Consider the following 27,898-nt stretch of genomic DNA (forward strand, 5'->3'; position numbering starts at 1 on the left):
AAGTGGTTTCTTGCCACACTAAGGCGAGATCTGGATTTTGCAAACGGGAGTGGTCTGGACAGATTGCAAAGAGATCAGCGCAGTTCTCGTTCTTGGCCCCCTGCAATTTAATGGCCTTGTTGTGCTCACTTAAGCGCGACATGGCCATAAATTTATGCTCTTTGAAAGGCTCGGATTAATTAGGGATAGTCAGTATCGTTTCGATAAGGGAAAGTCATGTCTTACTAACGTTTGGGGGGAAATTTGTAGGTGGCATGTTAGTACGGTGGTTAGCACTGTTGCTTCACAGCTCCAAGTTCGATTCCCGGCTTGGGTCACTGTCTGTGTGAAGTCTACACGTTTCCCTGTGTCGGCGTGGGTTTCCTCCGGGTGCTCCAGTTTCCTCCCACAAGTCCCGAAAGACGTGCTGTTAGGTGAATTGGACATTCTGAATTCTCCCTCAGTGCACGTGAACAGGCGGCAGAATGTGGCGACTAAGGGATTTTCACAGTAACTTCATTGCAGTGTTAATGGAAGCCTGTTTGTGACAATAAAGATTATTATTAAAAGCCCATGGGATACAGGAAATGTGGCAGGTTAAATCTGAAAATTGGCTGAAGTTGGCTCAGTGACAGGAAAGAAAGTGTAATGATTGACAGATGTTTTAGCACATTGAAAGTGGTTTCCAGTGGCATTCCGTAGGGCACAGTGTCGGGTTCCTTCCTTTTGTGGTATATGTTACTGATTTGGACTTAAATGTGAGGGGTAGGTGTGGAAAGTTTGCAGATGACATAATAATTGGCTGTGTAATTGACAATGAAGAGGATAGCTATGGACCCCAGAATGATATGAATGGTTTGGTTCAGTGGGCGGAAAAGTGGCAAATGCAGTTCAATCCAGAGAAGTGTGAGGTCATGCATTTTGGAAGGCAAGCAAAGCAAGGACATACTCAATAAACAGGATGATATTGAGAGTGGCAGAGGAAGTGAGAGACCTTGGCGTACATGTCCACATGTTTCTGAAGGTGACAGGCAGACAGATAAGGTTGCAAAGAAAGCTTATGAAAGGTTGTCCTTTATTGCACGAGGTATAGAATACAAAAGCAGTGATGTACTGCTGGAACTGTAAGGTTATTAGGCCACAGCTAGGGGTTTGCATTCAGTTCTTGCCACCACATTACAGGAAGGACATAATTGCGCTGGAGAGAGTTCAGAAGAAATTTACAAAGATGTTTCCAGGGTTGGGAATTGCAGCTATGAGGAAAGATTCAGTAGGCCAAGATACTTTTATTTAGACTGAGGGGTGACTTGATTGAGGTGTGAATAATTATGAGGGCCTAGGTAAAGTAGAAAGGGAAGACATGTTTTCCTTAGTGATGCGGTCAGTTACTTAGGACACAGATTTAAGGCAGAAGGATAAGAGGGGATATTAGGAAAAGAAAATTCACCCAGAAGTACTGTAACCTGCAAGGCTACAGACTGGGTTTTGGAAGGTGGTATTAAAATTGGCAGCTAATTTTTTTCAGCCACTGCAGACATGATGGGCTGAATGGCCTCCTTCTGTGACATAATTTTTCTATGATTCTCCAGTGACTGGCTGTATAGTCACCAATGTTTACAAGCACTCAGTTATGATGGGTGGGTGATGAGTTGTTAATGAGGCCTCACTCCATTTTTGGGAGACACTGATCTCTCCTCTGGCATAGGCACAGCCTCTGTCCTCGCTGGCCATCTCTGCCTCCTGCTCCTTGTCGGGGTTGAGTGTCTTAGCTCTGGCACCCTACACTGGTCTGGGATCTCCTTCCAATTGTTGTGGATGATCTGTACTCTCAGCTCTTCTTGTTTTTGCATTTTGTACCTGTTCCAAGCTCCCCTTTCTGGTATAAAATATTATTAAAGCTCTATTTAATTAGTTGTGGTTTTGAAATGAAATGAAAATCGCGTATTGTCACAAGTAAGCTTCAAATGAAGTTACTGTGAAAAGCCCCTAGTCGCCACATTCCGACGCCTGTTCGGGGAGGCTGGTACAGGAATTGAACCGTGCTGTTGGCCTGCCTGGGTCTGCTTTAAAAACCAGCTCTTTTATTCTGATTCTCGATCCTTGCATCTTTATCCTCATATGTGCAGAAAGCACATTAGGCGGGATTCTCCGGCCAGCGACGCCAGAATCGCTCAACACGATTGGATGGAGAATCGTGCATGAGCCGAAAATTGTGGGCAGCGCTAGATGCCCGACGGAATGCCATGCTTCGGTACGTTGACAGCATTCTACTCCGCACGTGCAGTAAACGCCATTGGCATATCATTAACAGGCCCAACCTCTGCCAGAGCAATAACTACGGCGAAGTTCACTTGTGGTTTTAAAAATCGGGGTAGATTTCCGGCTTGGGTCACTGTCTGCGCAGAGTCTCCACGATCTCCCCGTACCTGTGTGTGTTTCCTCCTGGTGCTTCGGTTTCCTCCCACAAGCCCCAAAAGACGTGCTGTTAGGTAATTTGGACATTCTGAAGGTATTTCGGGCATTCTGAATTCTCCCACTGTGTACCAAACAGGCGCCGGAATGTGGCGACTGGGGGCTTGTCACAGTAACTTCACTGCAGTGTTAATGTAAGCCTAACAAAGATTATTATTATGAGCTCTGGTCTCTGCTTCATCTGACAACGTCTGACTCCTGCCCACAGTAGCACTTTTCATCATCCACCTGGGTAATCGCTGCATGCGAGCTGGCCATTCCATCATATGGTCCCACTGAACCCTTGGGTGGCAGAGGTGGAGACAGGGTGCGCAGGGAGGTGTTGGGGCTGGGAAAGAGGGGAAGGGATACTGGGACGATGTGGAGTGTCTGACCGTGGGGAAATCGTTCACCGTTTTTCATTGGAATTGATTGAGTTCCAAGTGGAGCGGGTGCTAACCCATTTTCGGATCATGAATTGCTCTGGGATCGGCGCCAATTTAGTTGTCATGGAAGTCCACCGCGGTATTCAGTTCCGCCGTTAACCCTTAGTTTCTGAAACTGGGAATCGTGCTAATTTATTCTGGTCCCATCAAAAGGACCATGTCTGCGAGACAATCTCCCCTGTCTCTCCACGGTTTCCCTTACCCTTCTGACTAAGTTGCTCTATCCTTCCTCCACCTTTGTTTTTCATGAGTTTGACTATTTTGGGGAATACTACTCTTTTTTTCACATTTACCTTACCTGCTGCAGAGTGTCAAACATGCTCTCCAATTCAAAGAACTGCAGAGTCTCAAATGAAATAGCAGTTGTGGCAATCCAGCACAGTCTTGCTATTCCTAAATTCTCCCAGGTTATGATCACTGCACACAACCTGCACTGCCTAGATTTTATTTATTAGTATTTTCTAACTATAACAATTACTTGAGATCCAAGTTATAATTAGAGACTTGGGCACTATTCAGCAGTCTCAACGCGCCTGACTTGTCGGTACAAGGCCATTGAATCTCACGAGAGGCCTCTCGCGAGATTCACAGCTCTCGAAACGTCTTGCGAGATTCAACAGAATCTTGCGAGATGTCATAATCTGGATCTCGCTCTCACTGGGTGAGATCCAGATCTGCATATTCAAATGAGCCATTAGGTTGATTTAAATAGGTGCTTGCCGGAGTCTCCAGGGCCTGGGATTCAACGGCCGTGCTTGGGAGACCTTGCCTGGGCGTCATATAGTACTGGGCCACACTAACGTGGACCAGTTGTAACGGCACCTGAGGGGGTCTCCCAGGCCATTGAAGACCCCCCCCCCCCTTCCCGAGTGTCCAGGCTATTGGCAGGATGGTACCTCGGCACACTCGCTAGCACCTGGGTGTCTTGGCACTGCCAACCTGGCCCCTTGGCACTGTCAGGGTGCCAGGCTTGTAGTGCCAAGGTTCCCGGGTTGGGCTTGGGGTGCCTTGCCCATAAGAGGTTAAGTGAGGGGGGCTCGAGGAGTCCGGAAGAGGTAAGTTGAAGTGGGAAAGGAGGCGGGGTGGGGGGGGGGGGGGGGGGAAGTGATCTGGCAGCCGTGGTGGGTTCGCTGAGGAGGGGGGGGGGTTGAAGAATCGGGACTGCCTTTAAAAATGGTGCCCTGATCCGCGAGTAGTCTTATTGCACTGGTGAGCTCAGCTCACCAGTGCAGGAAGTGACTGAGGTGCGGCTGTGATGGGGCATTCCTCGCCACGGCCAAATAAACCGACAAAATGCCATTGGATAGCGGGGTCGTTACACCCTGCTAACCTGGCAAAACGGGCCATCGAAATGTTTTGGTTGAATTGCGCCCCTGTAACGAGTTTGTAATTGTTGTTGCTTAATTCCAGGGAAGTGTATGTAATGGCATGCTTTCTTGAACAAGGCCGCACAATTGGACCTTCTGATCTCGATGTGTAGTTGATTAATAAAGTATTGTCTTTTTCCAGATTTTTCTGACATTAGTTTCATTCTAGACAGCTCAGAATGATACCCACACTTCTAGGATGCCTTTAAACTATATCCTGAACTGTTTTCAGGATTTTATTTCCATTGTATTTACTTAGTAATCAACCACTGTTGTAATAGAGCCTGTGATGCGCGTACTTTAATTCAATCCTGAAGTTTGGTTAATGAATATAAATTGTTGAAGCTCCATTTTATGGTTTGTGATCTTAGCTGACGCCATGATTAGATTACAGCAATATATCCAGTATTAGCTGCTAAGCTTTCTCGATTTTAATTTTAAAACATTAATACAAATGTCATTTTTTACTCAGATGTATTATTCCAGCATCTGATGCTCGAATATGCATTTGGGTACTTGTTCCAGCCTCTAGCCCACAATGTTCGCAAAATGTTATGTCTTCTGTAGTACCTGTGGTGTGCACACCGTTGTACTGAAAGTCTGCACAAGTGATTCCTGGGCTCATTAAGTAGTTAATTCAATGCAAATGAGGCAACCACCCAGTTCTGTCATTGGAGTGCCTGATCATTACTCAAACCAAACATGCAGCTGTTTTAAAATGGAAAATACCAGTCTATTTTAAAACATTCAGTCGCTTCTGTCCTTTACTGCTCCTGTTGATCCACCTGTTTGCTCCGTGCCGTCACATCCCTTACCTCTTGCCAAACAATTTTTCTCTGTGTTGGGAAGTACACAGCATAGTGTGAGCAGCAAGAAGCCTTTTACTGGCTGCATATGGTGACAGCCAATGTTATAAGTTGCGATACATTATCCTTTGAAATTTGGCCCTACCCCCCCCTAACCTAATGTTTACTGGGAATAAAATCATAAGAGATCGTAGAAACTTAAAAGTGTTGATTGATTCAAATGCAAATTTAATAGCTATCTTTTGGAAAATGATGGCCGCAATTCCCCCCACAAAATGCCCATTGACGTGATCCTCTGGCTACGCTGTGCCAGAAAAGCGTTCCGTTGAAAGCCGTTGAAAGCCGGGAAACACCGTTCCCGGGATCTACCCAGCTCACAAAACCTTGTGAGATTAAATGCAAGGATGGGATCACTTATTGGCAAATCTGCATATTAGAGTGAAACAGCCTTACTCTAATGTGCAGATTGCCAAGGTACCTGCGGCTTTGGGATTCAATCTCTTCGTCTTGGGGACTTTGGGTGAGCGCAGTTTGGTATGGGTCCCCAGTAATGGGGACCAGATGGAACGGCACTTGTGGGGGTCTGCTAAGCTGCCATATTTTGCATGTGATTGGGCCAGGGTTGCCTGGTGTGGGTGTTTGGGGGGGGGGGGGGGGCGTTGGGGATTCTTTTAGGGGCCCCAGAGATTGGGATGCCAAATGGCGTCCTAATCTCGGGAGAGTTCCGACGAAGGGCGCTCCCCATTGTATAAAAAGACGCTATGTGAGACCTTGGTCATTCCCCGTTCAGGCCCTTTATTCAACGCGCTCATTTGGGGACTTTGTTCCTTTTTGGGAAGATCGCGCCCTAAGTTTCATTTTCTGCAGGTTTGGCGGGATGTTTTTCACCGTCGACTTGGGTGAGATCCAGACCTGTATTCACCCACAGTTAGGGTGCGAATGAACAGAAATGAAACAGTCCCTTGTCGAGCATGTAGAGCCAGTGGTTTCCTGGCAGTCGTAGTATTCAGAAAGACCCCGCTGTCTAACCGGACTCTTTTATTTTGAGGCCTCAGCGGGGAAAGCTCCGCCAAGGCTGCACTTTGTCTGATTTCCTACATGACAAGCTCTCCTCACCAGTGCAGGAAGAGATCAATGGCCCCCCAATCTCGAGACCCCCCCAATGGGACCCCCAGACCTGCCACAATGCCCTAGCTTAAGGGGGTCATTGAGTCAATCAAACCCACCTAATAAGGGCAGGGCACCCCCCTGTGCCCGATCCCTGGCATGAGCAAAATGCCACCCAGGCACCTTGATACTTCCAGCCTGGCACCCTGGTGGTGCTCCTGCCAATACCACCTGGTCACCTTGGCTATCCCAGATGGAAGGCAGCTGGCACTGCCAGGGTGTCCATACTGGCCCTGCCAGGGTGCCAGGCTGGCAGTGCCCAGGTGGCATCGGCAGTGCCAGGAAATCACCTTGCTTAGAGCCCAGCCTCCCAGAGGCCCCCGAACTCCTGGGAGACCTCCCCAAGTGCCGGTACGCCTGATCCCCATTTGTGTAGACAAGTACTAATCGGCTCTAGCTCAAGGTCTCCGTGGCGTGCGAGCTAAATCTCGCTGCGCCTTGGGTAACTCCGGCAAGTGCATATCAAACTGCTGCAGTAATATGCAGATCCAGATAATGATGTTTTATGAGATCCCGTTTGATCTCACAACTCGTGGTGAGTGGGAATATCCCGTGAGAAGCTTCTCATGGGATTTACCGTCTGCGTCGCATCTCAGTTTGGGTGCAGCCTTTAGCTTTTGCTCCGAGTTTTTTATTTGGGGATTTTCGCACCTGTCAATCCTGATAGTGACCACAATTGTGGATGAGCAGAGAGATCTCGGTGTCCATGTACATAGATCCCTGAAAGTTGCCACCCAGGTTGAGAGGGTTGTTAAGAAGGCGTACGGTGTGTTAGCTTTTATTGGTAGAGGGATTGAGTTTAGGAGCCATGAGGTCATGTTGCAGCTATACAACACTCTGGTGCGGCCACATTTGGAGTATTGCGTGCAATTCTGGTCGCCGCATTATAGGAAGGATGTGGAAGCATTGGAAAGGATGCAGAGGAGATTTACCAGAATGTTGCCTGGTATGGAGGGAAGATCTTATGAGGAAAGGCTGAGGGACTTGAGGCTGTTTTCGTTAGAGAGAAGAAGGTTAATAGGTGACTTGATTGAGGCATACAAGATGATCAGAGGAATGGATAGGGTGGACAGTGAGAGCCTTTTTCCTCGGATGGTGATGTCTAGCACGAGGGGACATAGCTTTAAATTGAGGGGAGATAGATATCTTTACTCAGAGAGTAGTAAGGGCGTGGAATGCCCTGCCTGCAACAGTAGTGGACTCGCCAACACTAAGGACATTCAAATGGTCATTGGATAGACATATGGACAATAAGGGAATAGTGTAGATTGGAGTGGTTTCACAAGTCGGCGCAACATCGAGGGCCGAAGGGCCTGTACTGCGCTGTAATGTTCTATGTTCTATAATCCCACACTTAGGGCCGGATTCAACTAAATGGGAACATTTTCTGAAATGGCGTCCTGATCTCTGAAGCTCCCGACGCAACCCCCCGCCCCCCAAAGTCCCAACGCACTATTGAAGGTCCCTGGCCCGCCCCAACACCATACAGGGCACCCCAACCTGATCACACCCGTGCAAAAAATGCCAGCTTGGCACCCCCAAATTGGCACCTTGACAGTGCCCCTGCCAGTTGCCATGGCCATCTGGGAACCTTGGTAGTGGCAGGCTGGCACTCAAGTGGCACTGTCAGGGTGGCAGTGCCAGGGTACCACCCTTCCCAAAGAGTAGAATGCACCTGGGGGCCTCTGATCCCCTGAGAAACCCCCGAGAGGTTGCAGCCATAAGTATCATCATGTAAATATCTGAGGGTCTTGAATAAAGAATACTTGTTAGCAAAAGACAAGGATACTGGATAGTGGGAGGGGTAAGGAGGTATATTACAAAGGGGTTTAAAGTGTATATAACCTCTGCTCCCATGATTGTAAGTCGAGATGAGTTTAGCTGACTTCTGAGGAAGGATAAGAAAAAGCTCCTCTCCCGACCTTATTAAGATCTTCAGTAAAGCTTGTGAACACAATCTTCGACGCTTGAGCCTTACCTTCCGGTTGAGCATACAAGATTATGAGGGAACAGCTAGTACCCTTGGTTGAAGGGTCAGTCACAAGGGGATACAAGTTCAAGATGAAGGGCAGTAGGTTTAGGGGGAATGTGAGGAAGAACCTTTTTACCCAGACTGTAAACAGTCTGAAATGCACTGCCTAGGAGGGTGGTAGAGATGGGGTGCCTCAGATCCTTTAAAAGTACCTGGATGAGCATGTGGCACATCATAACATTCAAGACTATGGGCCAAGTGCTGGTAGATGGGATTAGATAGGTAGGTCTGGTGTTTTTCACAGGTCGGTGCAGACTCGATGGGTCGAAGAGCCTTTTCTGCACTGTGTGATTCTGTAGCTCTTCTGTGACTGCTGCCAAGGGCATCACAGCACATCTTAGCGTTGCCTTGTCAACAGTCTCTAGCTTTGATAACATCAACTTGGGGCTGGATTGTCCAGTCTCCAGCTGCATGTTTCTCGGCAGCACACCATTTACTGGCGGCAGAATTCTCTACTCCTGTGGCTTGTCAATGGAATTTTCTATTCAAGCTACCCTACGCTGCCGGAAATCCACAGGTGAAGTTGCGATGCCGGTGGGAACACACAATCCCAATGGCTGGATAATTCAGCCTTAGTCTTTTTCAAATAAAGAAATGTTCATTCAATTGATTATTCATTTTACACCAAGATAATGAGAGTAGGATTAAAAAGTTGCACCTTTTTCCTGTATGACTGTAATTTGTATTGAGAAATAACAGCACAATTTCAGTGCCTATTCGCTTTTAGTGCAATATATTTTTAGGTAGAATGTTAATTTATGTCTTATATGAGTGCCTGGAAGAATCCTATAGCTCTTTTGTAGTGTTAAGAACAGTAGTAACCCTTACTGTTATTGTGATGCAGTTTAATATTCTAACAATTCATAGTTAACCATGTGATTCAATTAACTGGTAGCACAAAATCTTTTACAGGTGATATTCATTCTTTATCTAACAAATGAACATTATATTTATTAAAAGGTGAAAGATCTTTCAGAACAACTTTTCCAACTGGGTTTGCTAAAGAAGCATGAAGAAGGCCTAAAGAAGCTAAGAGAGGAAATAACCAAGGAAAATCATGTCTTCAACGAAGCTCTGGTAAGGGTTTTTGACCCTTGTACTGAATATATTTCAAATTTTGGTTCGAAGATAAAATATTACAAATTGAAGTAAGATATAATAAAGATAGCCTGTCTCATTGATAGAATCAGAGAACTGGGCTTGACATTTGTAACTGCTGACATTTTCCCATTTTCCTTACTGCATTGATGTAACTGTCAGTATTGAAGAATGGTTATCCTCAAAACGTGTATCTGTCTATTCTCTACAATTACACAATGCTCTGCTATGTGTATCCAGCATTTTGTTTTCCTATATTTGTTGATAGATTTGGACTCAATGTCAATTAGGCACAGAAATGCATATCCAAATTGTTATTCCCCAGGAAGATAGTTGGTGAAGGAATAGAACTAGAACCCATTTTTATACACTTATACAATATATATAAATTTGCAGAGTGATAAATTCCAAGCATATACCTCCTAAACCCAACAACCATGGTTTTAGTCTGTGTCCATGTAAAGGTATTCAAGTGTACTGCCAGTTAATTTCTACCACTTGCATGCAATTAAAATACAATTAACAGATCAATTTCAATCTTTTAAAAATATTTAATATGTGCAACTAAAATTTCAAAGCAAATTATTGAAAATCCCATATTTGAATTGCATTGTGAGATTCCGCTCCTCTCGGACTGTTACAATTTGTTTTGGTAGAATAAACACTTAATGATTTTCATTCAAGCAATTATTTTTTTTCTCTAGAATTCAAGCCGGCAAGGTCAATATGTCACCTTTTCTCATTCATTTTCGTAGGGTGCATGTTATATCATATTATATGACTATCTTTATAACAACTAATGAGTATACCGTTTGTTCAAGAGGTTAAGTGAGAATGACTACCATTGACATCAAAGGTAGCACCCTTAGTGTTGGGTGGGGTTACTGGGTTATGGGGATAGGGTGGAGGTGTTGACCTTGGGTAGGGTGCTCTTTCCAAGAGCCGGTGCAGACTCAATGGGCCGAATGGCCTCCTTCTGCACTGTAAATTCTATGAAGGTAGCATTTGATTGAATGTGACATCAAGCAGCCTGAACACAATTGAACATCCAAACACATGAATCAAAAGTCAGTGGAAATGAGGTGAAAATTCTCGACTAAGTAGAGTCATACCTAGTACAACGGGAGATGGGTGTGTTTCCTGGAGGCCAAATATCTCTGCCTCAGGACATTGGTGCATGGGTTCTTCAGGTTGTACCCTAGGCCCAACCACCTTCAGATACTTCAGTAATGACCTTCCTTCATAATGTCAACTCTGGATGTTTCCAGATGATTACATCATTTGCGACTCCATAAATGATGCAGTCTGTCCCAGCAAAATCTGTTCAACATTCTGGCTTTAACTAATAAATAGCAGGTGACGTTCACACCATTCAATTGCCACGTAATAACCATCTCCAACATGAGAGAATTTAACCATTTTTCCTTAACATACAATACTGTTACCTACACTGAATCCTCCACTATCAACATCCTGGGGCTTAGTAGCGATCAGAAACTGAACTGGACCAGCCATATAAATACTGTGGCTACAAGAGCAGATCAAAAGCTGGAAAGTATGTGGTGGGTAACTCACTGCCTCTTCAAAGCCTTCCCCCCCCTCCCCGGCTCCAGGCCCTCCAGAGGACGTCCGCCAAGGGCATCAAAGGCCAAAGGTTGGCTGCCTCCTTCTCTGACGTGCATCTTGGGGATATACTTAGATGTAGTACTAGACCACGGAAGATCAAGAAGAGTGAGGAGCACTGAATGGGTACTTTGGAGGGGAGCAGGGTGGGAGGGGGGTCACTATCTGTAGCAAGGGGGAATGGAAATCTGTTGCAGTGCAATGTTCACTATTAAAACATGTCACATGTCAGGTTAATCTTTACTGTGGGCCTGTTCGCACCCCTGCCATTTTGCCCTCCCAGCCCCTGCACGTCGGACATGGTGGACCAAGATCAAAAGCCTCCGATGCAGACCCCGTTCAAAGGATGGATGTGAGCGTGCTGTCAGCAGAAAGCTAGGAATCAGACTTTAGCTGGAACTGAGGAGCATTAGAGCTTTCCGCACAGCAAGCTATCATCCCTCTCCAGCCTTGTATGGTGAACCACTGACAGTGTCAACTGGAGTGATCTTGCACAGACGCTTGGCGGCAGAAACAGGGTTCTCAGGGAGAGAACGTTGTGATGGCCGGGAGAGGGGGTTTAGGGCTGGGGCTTTGCACTGATCGACGTAGCCTTGTCCTAGGCAAATCTGTGGAGGATGAGAACCTCCATATTCCTCCTGGCATGTCGGAACCTTGCCACTACCTGTCCTACATCTCTTTCTCGGGCTCTTCTTATGTCTTATGATAGATAGGTACTTGATCAATAAGGGAATCAGGGGTTATGGGGAGAAGGCAAGAGAATGGGGATGAGAAAATAGCAGCCATGACTGAATGGCGGAGCAGACTCGATGGGCCGAGTGGCCTAATTCTGCTCCTAGGTCTTATGGTCACCGATCCGTATTGGTACGAATACAAAGATATATCAGCTAATTTTCACAAAAAAAATGAACACGCGGCATCACCCCTCAGAGGTTCCTCAACAGAAATGGAAGACAAGCCTGAGAACGTTAACATGTCCAGAACTTTGTCGTAGAAATTATCCATCCATCAATGTGTTACTTGTTCCATGTATCAGTACTGTTTTCTGTTCAAGCGCCGCAGCTGTGCAGGCCCTCTCACATGGCCTAATCTCACCAGAACCAAATACTGGCATCCATTAATTCCTCTGGCGCTTAAGGTGCAGTTATCATAGAATCATAGAATTCACATTGCCGAAGCAGGCCATTCGGCCCATCGAGTCTGTACCGGCTCTTGGAAAAAGCACCCTACCCAAACCCACACCTCCACCTTATCCCCATTACCCAGTAACCCCACCCAACACTAAGGGCACGTTTGGACACGAAGGACAATTTAGCATGGCCAGTCTACCTAACCTGCACATCTTTGGACTGTGGGAGGAAACCGGAGCACCCGGAGGAAACCCACGCACACACGGGGAGAACGTGCAGACTCCGCAAAGACAGTGACCCAAGCCGGGAATCAAACCTGGGACCCTGGAGCTGTGAAGCAATTGTGCTAACCAGAATGCTACCGTGCTACCCGCACGATTAATCCGCGTTGACATACCAGTTAACTGCAGTAATCACCACATGTGTTAGTATCTTGAATATTCGATCAGACCACCCCTTAATCATCTAAATTCTAGCGCTAACAGGCCTAATCTGTGTAATCTCTCCTCGTTACCTAATCCATGGAGTCCAGGTATAATTTTTATAAATCTATTTGCATTCTCCCCAAGGCCAAAACATCCTTCCTAAGGTCTGGTGCACAAAACTTCTCACAGTACTCCAAGTGGGGTTTAACCAGGGTTTTGTATAGGTGCAGCAGAAGTTGTGTTTTTATACGGCAATCCTCTAGATATAAATGCTAGCATTCCATTCGCATTTTTGATTATTTTCTGCACGTGGTCTTGGAATGTTAAGGATCTATGCACCTGAAACCCAAGGCTAGTTGGAAATCCATTGTACCTAACGTCTTTCCATTTAGAAAGTACTCCGCTTTAATCCTTTTTTATTCCAAAATGAAAAACCTCACACTTGCTTACATTGAATTCCATCTGTCACAATTTTGCCCATTCACCGAGCCAATATTTCCTTCCAATTTGGTGCTATCATCTACGCTGTCTACAATGCCACCTAACTTCATACCACCAGCAAACTTGGATATATGGCTTTCTGTGCCATCATGCAAGACCTTAATGAATAATGTGAATAATTGAAGCCCCAACACAGATCCCTGTGGTACATCGCTAGGCACATGCTGCCAATTGGAGTAATTCCCATTATCCACATTCTCTATAGCTTGCCTCTCAACCAATTTGTTTAACATGTGTTATGGGCCAGGGTTTAGAGAACCCCAAGGTGTATCATGGAGTTCACCTGACCCATGACTTTTACTAGATTGTGGTATGGGGAGCACACAGCCCACTCTACAGGTGTGGTGCAGCAGAACTCTAAAAGTAATTTTTAAAGCAAAACCATGTTTATTCTATGAACTCAGTTAACCTTTTAAAACATACAGTGAACATCTTAGCAACCACCAATTCAAATACAACCCCCAAAGAATACAACATTCTAAGTAATACTTAAAAACTTTCCTTTTAACATCCGTAAGACAAAAATCCTTTTTACAGAAAGACATCGGGTTTAACTACTGAGAACAGTTACCACTTTGAAATCACCAAATGGACATTCATAAGCTTGCAGAGATTCACACACATCCTGCTGTGATTGCAGCTTCTCCAAAACTAAAATGAAACTAAAAAAACAGACACACCCAAGCTTTTCCTCAAAGCGAAAAAAGCAGAGCCAGAGCTCAGTTCCACCCACACTCTGACATCACTGCAGCCACTTGAGCAGACACACATTTCTTAAAGTGACATTCCCATGATACCGCCCCCAATAAAAAAAAATAAACCATCAACTTCAAGATGGTTTCATTTTTCACCTTTTCACTTTCCTTTAAGAAATGCGGACAGTAAATATACTTTTTCGATTAAAAAAACAATACACGCAAACAGGCATAATAACATAGTCCATTTCAGTTCTTCTTCCTGTGACTCATCATCACATTCTTGACAAAACATAGGCTATCACGTTTTCCCGTCCTGCCACATGTATTATTTTTAAATTAAGTGGCTGTAACAATAAACTCCATCGAAACAGTCTGGCATTGTTATTCCTGAATCGCGCCAAAAACATCAGTGAATTATGATCAGTATAGATAATTGTGTCAGGTGGATTGCTGGTCACATAAATTTGAAAATGTTGCTAAGCCAGCACCAAGCTCAAAGTCTCCTTCTCAATCATGGAATACTTCTTCTGGTGAGAATTCAATTTTTTTGAAAAATAACCAATAGGCCGCTCTAGCCCTTCGTCGTCGTCTTGTAGAAGCACCGCACCTACGCCCACATCACTCGCATCAACAGCTACTTTGAATGGTTTTGTGTAATTTGGGATGGCTAACACAGGAGCAGTGGTTAACACAGCCTTCAGGCCGTCAAATGCCTGTTGACACTCCGATATCCACTGGAATTTGGTACGCTTCTTCAGCAAGTCCATCAGTGGAGCAACCACGCTAAAAAATGTTGCACAAATGTTCGATCTAATCCACTTATGGCAAGAAATCGCATTGTTTCCCTTTGTGTCAAAGGTATTGAAATTCCTCAATAACTGTTGTTTTCACATCCCGTGTGACCATTCGACCCTTTCCAATTGAATGGCCAAGGAAAGTGACTTGGGCTTTTCCAAATTCACCTTTAGCTAGGTTTATCACCAAACCGCCCCCTGAAGTCAATTGAATAACTCCATCAGATGTTTTAAATGTTCTTTCCACGTCTGGCTGAAAATTACCTGATCGTCGGTGTATACCGCACAATTGGGTAATCCTGAAACAACTTTGTTAGTTAACCGTTGAAATATGGCTGGGGCGTTTTTCATGCCAAATTGAATAACTTTGAATTGGTATATACCACCTGGAATCAAAAAGCTGCAATATCCTTTGCCCTTTCGGATAAAGGTACCTGCCAGGAACCTAAAAGTAAATCCAATTTGGAAATACAAGCTGATTGTCCCACTTTCTCAATGCAATCCTCCAAACGTGGGATAGGATAAGAGTCCATTCTTGTAACTGCATTAACCTTTCTATGGTTCACACACAACCGTTGGGTACCATCCGGTTTTGGTACCAGCACGATGCGTGAGCTCCATTGGCTGCAACCCACTTCAATTATGCCATTTTTAAGCATACTTTCAATCTCTTTGTTAACCTGTGCCAATTTTAAAGGGTTAAGTCTATATGGATGTTGTTTGATTGGAACAACATTTCCCACATCTACATAATGTATAGCCATTTTAGTGCTTCCCAACTTTTCTCCAAAAACTTGCCCATGTGATATCAATAACTCTTTCAGGTCATTCCGTTTTCCCTCAGGAAGCTAACTCAACAATTTATCCCAATTTTTAAGAACATCCTCGTTTTCCAATTTAATTTGAGGTATGTCAAATTCACAGTCATCTGGATTTGGTTCGTCACTTTGAGTTAGAATCATAAAAACCTCCTTTTTCTCTCCTTCCCTTTCAAAGTACCTTTTAAGCATATTCACATGACACACAGTGAGTTTTCCTTCTATCTGGTGTTCTTACCACATAATTCACCTCACTTAATTTCCTTTGGATCTGATAAGGTCTACAAATCCTTGCTTTTAAAGGTTCACCTATCACTGGTAACAATACTAAAACTTTATCTCCACAGGCAAAACTACGAATTTTGGATTTCTTGTCTGCTACCCGTTTCATCACATTTTGTGCAACTTTTAATGTTGTCGAGCCAATTCCCCTGCTCTATTTAATCGTTCCCTAAAATTTGACACCTAATCCAATAATGTAAGTTCTGATTTCTCACTCACCAATTTTTCCTTAATCAATTTAAGTGGTCCTCTTACCTCATGACCAAAAATTAGTTCAAAAGGACTGAATTTGGTTGGCTCATTGGGTGCATCCCTAATTGCAAACAGTACGAATGGAATTCCTTTATCACAATCCTCGGGATAATCTTGACAATAAGCCCTCAACATTGTCTTTAATGTCTGATGCCACCTTTCTATGCTCCCTGCGTTTCTGGATGGTACACAGTTGATTTAAATTGTTTTATTCCTAAGCTATCCAAAACTTCTTTGAATAACCTTGAGGTAAAATTTGATCTTTGACCGGATTGTATTTCTGTGGGTAGCCATATCTAGTAAAGAATTTAAGTAACTCCTCCACAATCATTTTAGCTGTAATATTGCGTACTGGAATGGCCTCTGGAAAACTAGTAGAACACAGCCATTATAGTCAAAAGATATTAATTCCCACTTTTTGTTTTAGGAAGCGGTCCTACACAATCAATTAAGACCCTTGTCAAAGGTTCCTCAAATGCTGGAATGGGTATTAAGGGCGCTGGTTTTATCACTGCTTGAGGTTTCCCTATCACTTGACATGTGTGACAAGATCGAAAAACTTAACTACATCTTTATGTAGTCCATACAATAAAAATGTTTTGGGATTTTAGCTTGAGTTTTCCTTACTCCCAAATGATCTCCCACTGGTACCTCATGTGCAACTCGCAACACCTCCTTTCTATACACTACCGGCAATACTACTTGATGAACTTCTGCCCACTTTTCATCCGCCTGCATATGTAAAGGTCTCCATTTTCTCAACAAGACATCTCTTTTACAGTAATAACACTCTGGTATACACTCAGATTCCTTTTCCGTGTATGCTTTCTGATACATCCAGTTTATTTTTCTGTTTTCTACATCTTTCTGTTGTAACTCCGCCAATTTTCCTGAACTAAAAATATCCGTCTCACCCTCCACCTGTTCTTTTTCTTTTTCAACCATCTGATCAAAAATCATTCTTGATAATTGCACTTCAACTTTATCTTCACTCTTTGATTTCTCCTCTTGTCTTAACCTGTGACTTTGCACCTTGTTACTACACAATTCGGAAAAATCCCAGGATACTCGTCCTTCAACACTTCAGTTGTCTGATTTTCCACTGGCTTATCAACCACAGTAGGCATCACTCCCACCTGCGATCCAGCTATATCATTACCCAAGATGAACTGTATTCCTAGATAAGATAGTTTCTCTATTACTCCTACTACCACTTCACCACTCTTCACTGGACTTTCCAACCTTACCTGATATAATGGAACACTACTCTTCTCACGCTGAATTCCACATATTAACACCTTTTCTGCCAATATTCTTCCCAAACTACATAACTCCTAATCTCATACCATTAAAGATTGATAGTTCCCGTATCTCTTAAAATTGTGACTTCTTTACCTGCTCCTCCTGATACACAAGAGTAAACTTTACCCACACAAGTAAATTATTTAAAGAGATCTGGCATCTTCTAATCACCTCTTGATCAGGTTGTACAATCTTTTGCACCTCCTTCGCTTCACTCGGGCTTTCCTTTCCCACTTTAACAAACCCCACTGTCTTATCCTGTTTTACCATATCAGCCTTCCCAGTGCTTTCCTTCCACCACCAACACTGTGACTTTACATGGCCTAGTTTATTACAGTGAAAACATTTAAAAAGAATATATATATTTTATTCAAATTTTTCGGCCAAACAAAACCGTACAAAGGTTTTTCCCTTTTTACAACAATAAAACAATATAAATAATAGTGACCGTTTTTTAACAAATAGATAAATAATATATAAACTAAATGGCAACTGCCATAACAAAAATAATAGCTCTCCCAAATAATAAAATCAAACAATCCAATATACATAACCAAGTACAAGTATCTATACAAAAACACCCCTGAGGACCCACCTGAGCCCTCCCCCCCCCCCCCCTCCCCCCTGGGTTGCTGCTGTTATCTTCCCATTTCCTTTATCGTTCTGCGAGGTAGTTAATGAACGGTTGCCACCGCCTGGTGAACCCCTGAGCCGAACCCCTTAGTGCAAACTTTATCCGTTCTAGTTTTATAAACCCTGCCATGTCGTTTATCCAGGTCTCCACGCCCGGGGGTTTGGCTTCCTTCCACATAAGCAATATCCTTCGCCGGGCTACTAGGGACGCAAAGGCCAAAACATCAGCCTCTCTCGCCTCCTGCACTCTTCTGCAACCCCAAATATAGCCAACCCCCAGCTTGGCTCGACCCGGACCCACACCACCTTCGAAAGCACATTCGCCACCCCCACCCAGAACCCCTGCAATGCCGGGCATGACCAAAACATGTGGGTGTGGTTTGCTGGGCTCCTCGAGCATCTCCCACACCTATCCTCTACCCTGAAAAATTTACTGAGCCTTGCTCCGGTCATATGCGCCCTGTGCAAAACCTTGAATTGTATCAGGCTAAGCCTGGCGCACGAGGACGAGGAGTTTACCCTACGTAGGGCATCTGCCCACAGCCCCTCTTCAATCTCTTCCCCCAGCTATTCTTCCCATTTTCCCTTCAGCTCATCCACCATGATCTCCCCCTCGTCTCTCATTTCCCTGTATATATCCGACACCCTACCATCCCCCACCCATGTCCCTGAGATCACTCTATCCTGAATCTCCTGCGTCGGGAGTGCGGGAATTCCCTCACCTGTTGCCTCGCAAAAGCCCTCAGTTGCATGTACCGAAATGCATTCCCTTGGGGCAACCCATATTTTTCCGTCAGCGCTCCCAGACTCGCAAACGTCCCGTCTAAGAACAGATCCCTCAGTTGCACAATCCCAGCTCTCTGCCATGCTCTAAATCCCCCATCTATTCTCCCCGGGACAAACCTATGATTATTTCTTATCGGGGACCGCACCGAGGCTCCCGTCATTCCCCTATGCCGTCTCTGCTGCTCCCAAATTTTCAGCGTTGCCACCACCACTGGACTTGTGGTGTATTTCTTCGGGGAGAACGGCAATGGCGCCGTCGCCAGTGCTTGTAGGCTGGTTCCTTTGCAGGACGCCATCTCCAATCTCTTCCACGCCGCTCCCTCCACTTCTCCCATCCACTTACACACCATTGAGATATTGGCGGCCCAATAGTACTCACTTAAGCTCGGTAGTGCCAGTACCCCCCTATCCCTGCCACGCTGCAAAAACCCCCTCCTCACTCTCGGGGTCTTCCCAGCCCACACAAAACTCATAACACTTTTCTCGATTTTCTTGAGAAAAGCCTTCGTGACCATCACCGGGAGGCACTGAAACACAAAAAGGAATCTCGGGTGGACTACCATTTTGACCGCCTGCACCCTACCCACCAGTGACAGGGGCACCATGTCCCATCTCTTAAAATCCTCCTCCATCTGCTCCACCAATCGTGTTAGATTAAGCCTATGTAAGGTTCCCCAACTCCTGTCTATCTGAATCCCTAAGTACCGGAAATCTCTTGTTACCTTCCTCAGCGGTAAATCCTCTATTCCCCTGCTCTGCTCCCCCGGATGCACCACAAACACCTCACTCTTCCCCATATTCAATTTGTACTCCGAAAATTCCCCAAACTCCCGGAGTGTCTACATTATCTCAGGCATCCCCTCCACCGGGTCCGCAACATACAGCAATAAATCATCTGCATACAATGATACCCGGTGTTCTTCTCCTCCCCTGAGTACTCCTCTCCACTTCCTGGAGCCCCTCAGTGCTATGGCCAGGGGCTCAATTGCCAATGCAAACAGTAACGGAGACAGGGGACACCCCTGCCTCGTCCCTCTATAAAGACGGAAGTAGTCAGACCTCTGCCTGTTCGTGACCACACTTGCCCCCGGGGCCCTATATAGCAGCTGTACCCATCCAATAAACCCTTCTCCAAAGCCAAATCTCCTTAACACTTCCCACAGATAATCCCACTCCACTCTGTCGAATGCTTTCTCGGCGTCCATCGCCACCACTATCTCCGCCTCCCCCTCTGGTGGGGGCATTATCATCACCCCTAGCAGCCTCCGTATGTTCGTGTTCAGCTGTCTCCCCTTAACGAACCCAGTTTGATCCTCTTGGACCACCCCCGGGACACAATCCTCTATCCTCGTCGCCATCACCTTGGCCAGGAGCTTAGCATCTACGTTCAAAAGGGAAATGGGCCTGTAGGACCCACACTGCAGCGGGTCTTTATCCTTCTTCAAAAGTAACGATATTGTCGCCTCCGACACAGTCGGGGGCAACTTCCCCCTTTCACTGGCCTCATTAAAGGTTCTCGTCAAAAGCGGGGCCAGTAGGTCCATATATTTCCTATAAAATTCCACCGGGAACCCATCCGGTCCCGGGGCCTTCCCCGCCTGCATGCTCCCAATCCCCTTTACCACCTCCTCCATCTCAATCTGTGCTCCCAGTCCCGCCCTTTCCTGCTCCTCCACCTTCGGAAATTCCAGCTGATCCAGGAAACACATCATTCCCTCCTTCCCTTCTGGGGGCTGAGCCTTATATAACCTCTCATAGAATGCCTTGAACACCCCGTTCACTCTCTCCGCTCCCTGTTCCATCTCTCCCTCCTCATCTCTCACCCCACCTATCTCCCGCGCCGCTCCCCTCTTCCTCAATTGGTGGGCCAGTAGCCGACTCGCCTTCTCTCCATACTCATACTGCACACTCTGTGCCCTCCTCCACTGTGCCTCTGCCTTGCCCGTGGTCAGCAGGTCAAATTCCACATGTAACCTTTGTCTTTCCCTGTACAGTCCCTCCTCCGGTGCCTCTGCATATTGCCTGTCCACCCTCAGAAGTTCTCTCAACAATCGCTCCCTTTCTTTACCCTCTTGCTTCCCTTTATGTGCCCTTATGGATATCAGTTCCCCTCTAACCACCGCCTCCCAGACCACTCCCACCTGAACCTCTCCGTTGTCATTAAGCTCCAAGTACCTTTCGATACACCCCCTCACCCTTAGACATACCCCCTCATCCGCCAATAAGCCCATTTACATCCTCCAGAGTGGGTGCTGTTCTTTTTCCTCTCCTACCTCCAGGTCTACCCAATGTGGAGCGTGGTCCGAAATGGCTATGGCCGTATACTCCGTCCCTGTCACCTTCGGAATCAGTGCCCTTCCCAAGACAAAAAAGTCTATCCGTGAATATACCTTGTGAACATGGGAGAAAAATGAGAACTCCTTACTCCTAGGCCTAATAAATCTCCAGGGGTCTACTCCTCCCATCTGCTCCATGAAGTCCTTGAGCACCCTGGCCGCTGCCGGCCTCCTCCCGGTCCTGGACCTCGACCGGTCCAGCCCTGGATCAAGCACCGTATTGAAGTCTCCCCCCATTACCAACTTTCTCGCCTCCAGGTCCGGGATACGCCCCAACATATGCCTCATAAAATTTGCATCATCCCAGTTCGGGGCGTATACGTTCACCAGAACCACCGCCTCCCCTTGCAATCTGCCACTCACCATCACATATCTACCCCCACTATGGTCTTTGCCTCAAACAGTACCCGTTTCCCCACTAAGATAGCCACCCCCCTATTCTTCGCATCTAAACCCGAATGAAACACCTGCCCCACCCATCCTTTACGTAGTCTGACCTGGTCTATCAGTTTCAAGTGCGTCTCCTGCAACATAACCACATATGCCTTTAATTTCTTTAGGTGTGCGAGTACCCGTGCCCTTTTAATCGGCCCGTTCAGCCCTCTCACGTTCCACGTGGTCAGCCGGGTTGGGGGGCTCTTTACCCTCCCCCCCCCTTGTCGACTAGCCATCCCCTTTTTTAACCCAGCTCCTCACCCGGTTCCCACGTACCTGTATATCCCACCGACGGTTTCTCCCCCGTCTCGACCACCTCATCCCATAACAGCTCCCCCTTCTCCTTAGCAGCAGCAACCCAGTTAACCCCCCCTCCCCCCCTCCGCTAGATCCCCCTCTAGCGTAGTTGCACCCCCCATGTTGCTCCCAGAAGTCAGCGAACTCTGGCTGACCTCGGCTTCCCCCTTTGCCCTTGGCCCCTCACTGTGCGAGGCCCCCTCCTTCCTGCGTCACTGTTCCCGCCACAATTACCATAACGCGAGAGCAAAGCCCGCTTTTCCCACTCAGCCCCGCCCCTAATGGCGCCTTTCCCTTCTCCTTCCCCTTTCCTTCCCACCGGCGCCCACAGTTCCTCATGCTCCCCCCCCCCCCCCCCCCCCCCCAAGGAGGGGACGAGAGAAAAGTTACAGGGTCGAAGAATTAACAAATTGAAAAATCATCCCCCCCTTCCCCTTCCTCGCCCCACATAGTCACCCCACCACTTTATCCCAGAAGCTCTTTCTCTCGCCAGACTATTCCAGCTTCTCGTCCGCAATGAATGTCCACGCCTCTTCTGCCGTCTCAAAGTAGTGGTGCTTCCCTTGATATGTGACCCACAGTCTTGCCGGTTGCAACATTCCAAATTGAACCTTCTTATTGTGAAGCACCGCCTTAGCCCGATTGAAACTTGCCCTCCTTCTCGCCACCTCCGCACTCCAATCCTGGTATACGTGGATCACCGCGTTCTCCCACCTACAGCTCCGAGTTTTCTTCGCCCACCTGAGGACCGTCTCTCTATCGTTGTAGCGGAGAAACCTCACCACTATAGCTCGAGGTATTTCTCCAGCCTTTGGTCTTCGCGCCAGAACTCGATAGGTTCCCTCCACCTCCAAGGGGCCCGTCGGGGCCTCCGATCCCATTAGCGAATGAAGCATCGTGCTTACATATGCCCCGACGTCCGCCCCCTCTGCGCCTTCGGGAAGACCCAGGACTCTTAAATTCTTCCTCCTCGAGTTATTCTCCAGTGCTTCCAACCTCTCCCCACACCTTTTGTGCTGTGCCTCGTGCGTCTCTGTCTTCACCACCAGGCCCTGTATTTCATCTTCGTTTTCAGCAGTCTTTGCCTTCACGACCCGAAGCTCCAGCTCCTGGGTCCTCTGCTCCTCCTTTAGCCCTTCAATCGCCTGTAATATCGGGGCCAGTACCTCCTTCTTCAACTCCTTCTTCAGCTCTTCCACACAGCGCCGCAGGAACTCTTGTTGCTCCGGGCCCCATAACAAATGGCCACCTTCCGACGCCATCTTGCTTCGAGCTTCCCTTCCTTGCCGCTGCTCCAGAGGATCTTCTGCAATCCGGCCGCTATCCTCTCCTTTTTCCATGTGTATCCGGGGGGATTCCCTTCTAGTTTACCGCACAGTGATTTTGGCCGTTTAAATTGCCGTTGGGGCTCCTATCAAGAGCCCAAAAGTCCGTTCCAACGGGAGGTGCCGAAATGTGCGACTCAGCTGGTCATTGCCGCACCCGGACGTCATCCAGTGAAAACATTTTAAACTTTTCATGTCTCTTCCACCCTCCTGGATTTCCTTTTTAATCTGAGGTACACTCTTATTATCTCTCATCAGATCACCTTTTCCTCTACCACTTGAGTATTTCTCATGTCTCCAGGTTCTATCAACCACAGGCTGAAACTGATGTCGGAAACCAAGCTTTGATTTATGAACTAATTCATAATCATCTGCCATTTCTGCTGCTAACCTCGCAGTTCTAACCCTCTGCTCTTCCACATAAGTTCTCACTACATCAGGAATTGAGGAAACTCCTCCAAAAGTATAATTTCTCTGAGAGCTTCATACGTTTGGTCTATTTTCAAAGCCCTTATCCACCTATCAAAATTACTCTGTTTGATCCTTTCAAACTCCATGTATGTTTGACCAAATTCTTTCCTTAAATTTCTCAACCTTTGTCTGTAGGCTTCAGGCACTAGTTCAACTGCACCTGAGATGGATTTTTTTCACCTCCTCATACATCCCAGATAGCTCCTCCGATAGTGATGCAAACACTTCACTAGTCCTACCTACCAGCATTGTTTGAATCAATAATACCCACATGTCCTGTGGCCATTTCATTTGTTTAGCTACCTGCTCATATGAAATGAAAAAGGCTTTACCTCCTTCTCATCAAACCTTGGCACTGTGTGGTCATATTTAAATAGATCCCCACCAAGCCTTCGACTTTGATGCTCTTTCTCACTATCCTCCAACTGTACATTTCCCTTTACATCCGCCAATTTTAACTGACTGTCATGTTTCATGGTCATTTTCTGAAGTTCAAACTCTCTCTCTTTATCTTTTTCCCTGATCTGTATCTACCTTTCTCTTTCTTTTTGTTCTGCTTGGGCTATTCTTTCTGTTTTCCTTTCTTTCTCTTTTTCTTTTTCCTCTCTATCTCTTTGTTTTTCCCCTCTCTCTCTCTTTCGTATACAAGCTGCTTTAATTCTTTCTCATGTTCCATTTGTTAAATTTTTGCTATTTCCAATGAGTCAAACTGTATCTCAGGCAATATTAAATGCTTAGCCACTTCCATAAATACCTCGCCTTTTCCTATTTTTCAGGTAATGTTAACTGCAATGTTTTTGCCAACTCTAAAAGCCTGTTTTTAGTCTCTGTCCGTAAGGCACTGCGTGTGACCGTCTCCACCCCGAAAACCTTCAGAGCCTCTGAAAGAGCCATTGTCCACAACACCCTCCCTACTTAAACTGAAATACCACAACTGAAAAGCAACCACAATATGCTCACCTCTCACTGTCTTTAAGTTCACTAAGCCAATCCAATAGATAGACTTTTATCCTGGACAAACCCCCAATTTGTTATGGGCCAGGGTTTAGAGAACCCCAAAGTGTATCATGGAGTTCACCTGACCCACGACTTTTACTGGATTGTGGTATGGGGAGCACACGGCCCACTCTACAGGTGTGGTGCAGCAGAACTCTAAAAGTAATTTTTAAAGCAAAACAATGTTTATTCTATGAACTCAGTTAACCTTTTAAAACATACAGTGAACATCTTAGCAACCATCAATTCAAATACAACCCCCAAAGAATACAACATTCTAAGTAATACTTAAACTTTCCGTTTAACATCCATAAGACAAAAATCCTTTTTACAGAAAGACATCAGGTTTAACTTCACTACTGAGAACAGATACCACGTTGATATCACCAAATGGACATTCATAAGCTTGCAGAGATTCACACACATCCTGCTGTGATTGCAGCTTCTCCAAAACTAAAATGAAAATAAAAAACACAGACACACCCAAGCTTTTCCTCAAAGCGAAACTAAAAAGCAGAGCCAGAGCTCAGCTCCACCCACACTATGACATCACTGCAGCCACTTGAGCAGACAAACATTTCTTAAAGTGGCATTCCAATGACACATGTCAATAATTTGCCCTCAACTCTGTGGGCTTCCACCTTAGTTACAGTCTCTTATGTGGAACTTTATAAAATGCTTTCCAGAAATGTCCCCTATTGACTATTAATTTTTTCAGGATGTTATCTTCCTTTCCAACTGTAAATACTGAAACAAAGTTAATGTTCAATATGAATGCCATTTCCCCATTGTCAATGACATTGGGCGGGATTCTCCGACCCCCCGCCGGGTCGGAGAATCGCCGGGGGCTGGCGTGAATCCCGCCCTCGCCGGTTGCCGAATTCTCCGACACCGGATATTCAGCGGGGGCGGGAATCGTGCCGCGCCGGTCGCCGGGTCCCCCCGGCGATTTTCCGGCCCGCGATGTGCCAAAGTCCTGCTGTTGTCATGCCAGTCCCGCCGGCGAGGTTCAAACCACCTCTCTTACCAGCGGGACTAGGCGGCGCGGGTGGACTCCGGGGTCCTGAGTGGGGCACGGGCGATCTGACCCCGGGGGGTGCCCCCACGGTGGCCTGGCCCCCGATCGGGGCCCACCGATCCGCGGGCGGGCCTGTGCCATGGGGGCACTCTTTTCCCTTCACCTCGGCCACAGCCTTCACCCTGGCCGACGAGTAAGAGACACCCCACCCTGCGCATGCGCGGGGATGACATCAGCCGCTGACGCTCCCGCACATGCGCGGACTTCCGCCGACCGGCTAAGTCCTTTCGGCCCCGGCTGGAGTGGCGCTAAATGCCTTTCCTGCTTGCTGGCGGCGTGCCAACCACTCCAGCGCGGGGCTAGCCCCTCAAGGTGATGGCTTGGCCCCTAAAGATGCGGAGAAATCCGCACCATTGGGGCGGCCCGACGCCGGAGTGGTTCCCACCACTCCATCCCGCCGGGACGCCCCGCCCCGCCGGGTAGGGGAGAATACCGACCATGATCTCCATTTTCAGCTTTTAGTGGGCCTACATTGCTCATGACAACCTGCTTTCTCTTTATCTAATTACAAAATTTCTTATTGCCTTTGATGCCTCTTGCAAGTTTCCTTCGTAGTCCCTTTTAAGTGGCTCTTATAAGCTGCTTTGTGACTCTTTGCTGGTCTTTGCATCTATCTGATTTGTCCGGATCTGTATTATGTTTTGCCTTTTGTAACCCTTTCATTTAGTTTTATGCTGTCCCTTGTTAGCTTCTGCTGCTGTTGAATAAAGAGTCAAGAGTTCTACTCCTTTCTCTAATATTAGCTTCCTTTAGCACACTCTGTACAAAACTCTTATCACCACACAAGTGCGATCTGCATCCCCTTTACATAGTGTCAATTATTGGAGACTTCACATCAATTTGACAAGTAATTGGAATGTCTATTAACTCATTCCTAACTGTCTCTCTTTCCTTGGAGAAAAAAATATAATTTGGTAAATATTTGTTTCCCCCGAAGAAACAAAATACAAGAAACTGAAAGACACAAGCAAATCCCCCCGCAACGTATTTTAAATTCATTTTTTTGGAAGAAAAAAAAAATAGTCAAGTAGGAACAGGCGCCCTTCATTAATAAGATCCAAAAGTTTCTGTGAACTAGTCCCCCTCTTCGTAAAACAATCGGATAATTCCCATTTAATTTTTGCTATCTCCCCTTTGTCCAACATCTGGTTCAAACTGGCGATGTCTATCCTTAACCTTTTCTCATTCACACGTTTTGTAGAGTGCACATTTTCCCCCAGGCATTTATTGTCAATGTGACACTCAATGGGTATGTTATCCAAACCCCCTAATCCCAAAATGTCTTATCAATATATGGGATATATAAAAGGCCATATTCATGACCTCTACAAGACTTAACGTCTCAGAGGCTAAAGTGCTTTTGACCACTGTCCTTATTTTCTTTATTTCCCACACAAGGGGGCAACGTTTACCATTATTTCCCAAAAGGAAAATCATAAAACCTCCTGCGTTTGAAACCTGTAGTCACCTGAGTTGGCCATTTCCCGACATAAAATGGAGAACCGCAAAGGCTGAAGGGAAATTCAGCCAACACAGGCAAAGACTAGCAAATACAGGAATCATGTATATTGGAACCTGCAAAACAACCAGATAGCACCGAAACCAGCAGCCATCTGCATAGTAATGTAGCAGCCATCTACATAGTAATGTGCGATCCCCAGGCACAATGGCAACAGTAAAGGTAAAAAGAGCCAAGCCAGACTCCTCGGCGCCAGCAGGAGCCAAGACAAAGGAAGGCCAACGGACACTTAGGACCGCCTAGCGATCAGGGAACCGCTCCAGCATTGGAGAAATTGATCCAAGTGATCGGAAAATAGTCCAATCACTTGGAACCAGGGACGTGGTCTGCCCCGAAGGGCGGGAAGCCCCTGGGGACTATAAAGTAAAGCCCCCAAGTTCAAATCGTGCTTCTTTGGCAGGGTCACTCAGCAACTTGAACCAGCCCTTGACAGTGACCTGTCTTGTTGCCTCCAAGCAAGTAAGTCTCAAGTCAACGCTCGCTACGAGATAGGCGCTCCTAGCTACCAGTCCATACCAGCTTTTGAATCCCGCAGACTCAGGACCTGAACAAAAGGCTATTTGTTCCCCTGACCTGGTGGGCCAGTCCAAAGCTAAGTATAGGCCTGTTAGTTATAGAAATAGCCTAGAAAGTAGAGTTTATGCATGAGTAGCGATTTACTGTGTATAATAAATGTGTTTTGATTTGAATCTTACTAATTGGTGTGTTGAGTTATTGATCATTACTTGAACTTGAACCTCGTGGCGGTATCATAAAGATACCTGGCGACTCTAGAGCAAAGGTTATAAAACAGAGCCAATTGAACCAACCAAAAGTTAGCAACAAACCCCATCACATAAATTTGCATAGGA

The 27,898-nt window shown here is 46.2% G+C and overlaps 1 protein-coding gene across 1 annotated transcript in view; it reads left to right on the forward strand.

Moving 5' to 3' along the window:
* The window catches only part of LOC140392452 (coiled-coil domain-containing protein 172-like), a 138,101-nt gene that overhangs the window by 13,324 nt on the left and 96,879 nt on the right, over positions 1-27,898 (forward strand). Inside the window, exon 2 of the mRNA XM_072477703.1 lies at positions 9,209-9,325. Coding sequence (XP_072333804.1) covers positions 9,209-9,325 — 117 coding nt within the window. The remainder of the gene's footprint in view (positions 1-9,208; positions 9,326-27,898) is intronic.

Source organism: Scyliorhinus torazame, chromosome 16, assembly GCF_047496885.1.
Source record: "Scyliorhinus torazame isolate Kashiwa2021f chromosome 16, sScyTor2.1, whole genome shotgun sequence".
NCBI classification, from domain to species: Eukaryota; Metazoa; Chordata; class Chondrichthyes; order Carcharhiniformes; family Scyliorhinidae; genus Scyliorhinus; species Scyliorhinus torazame.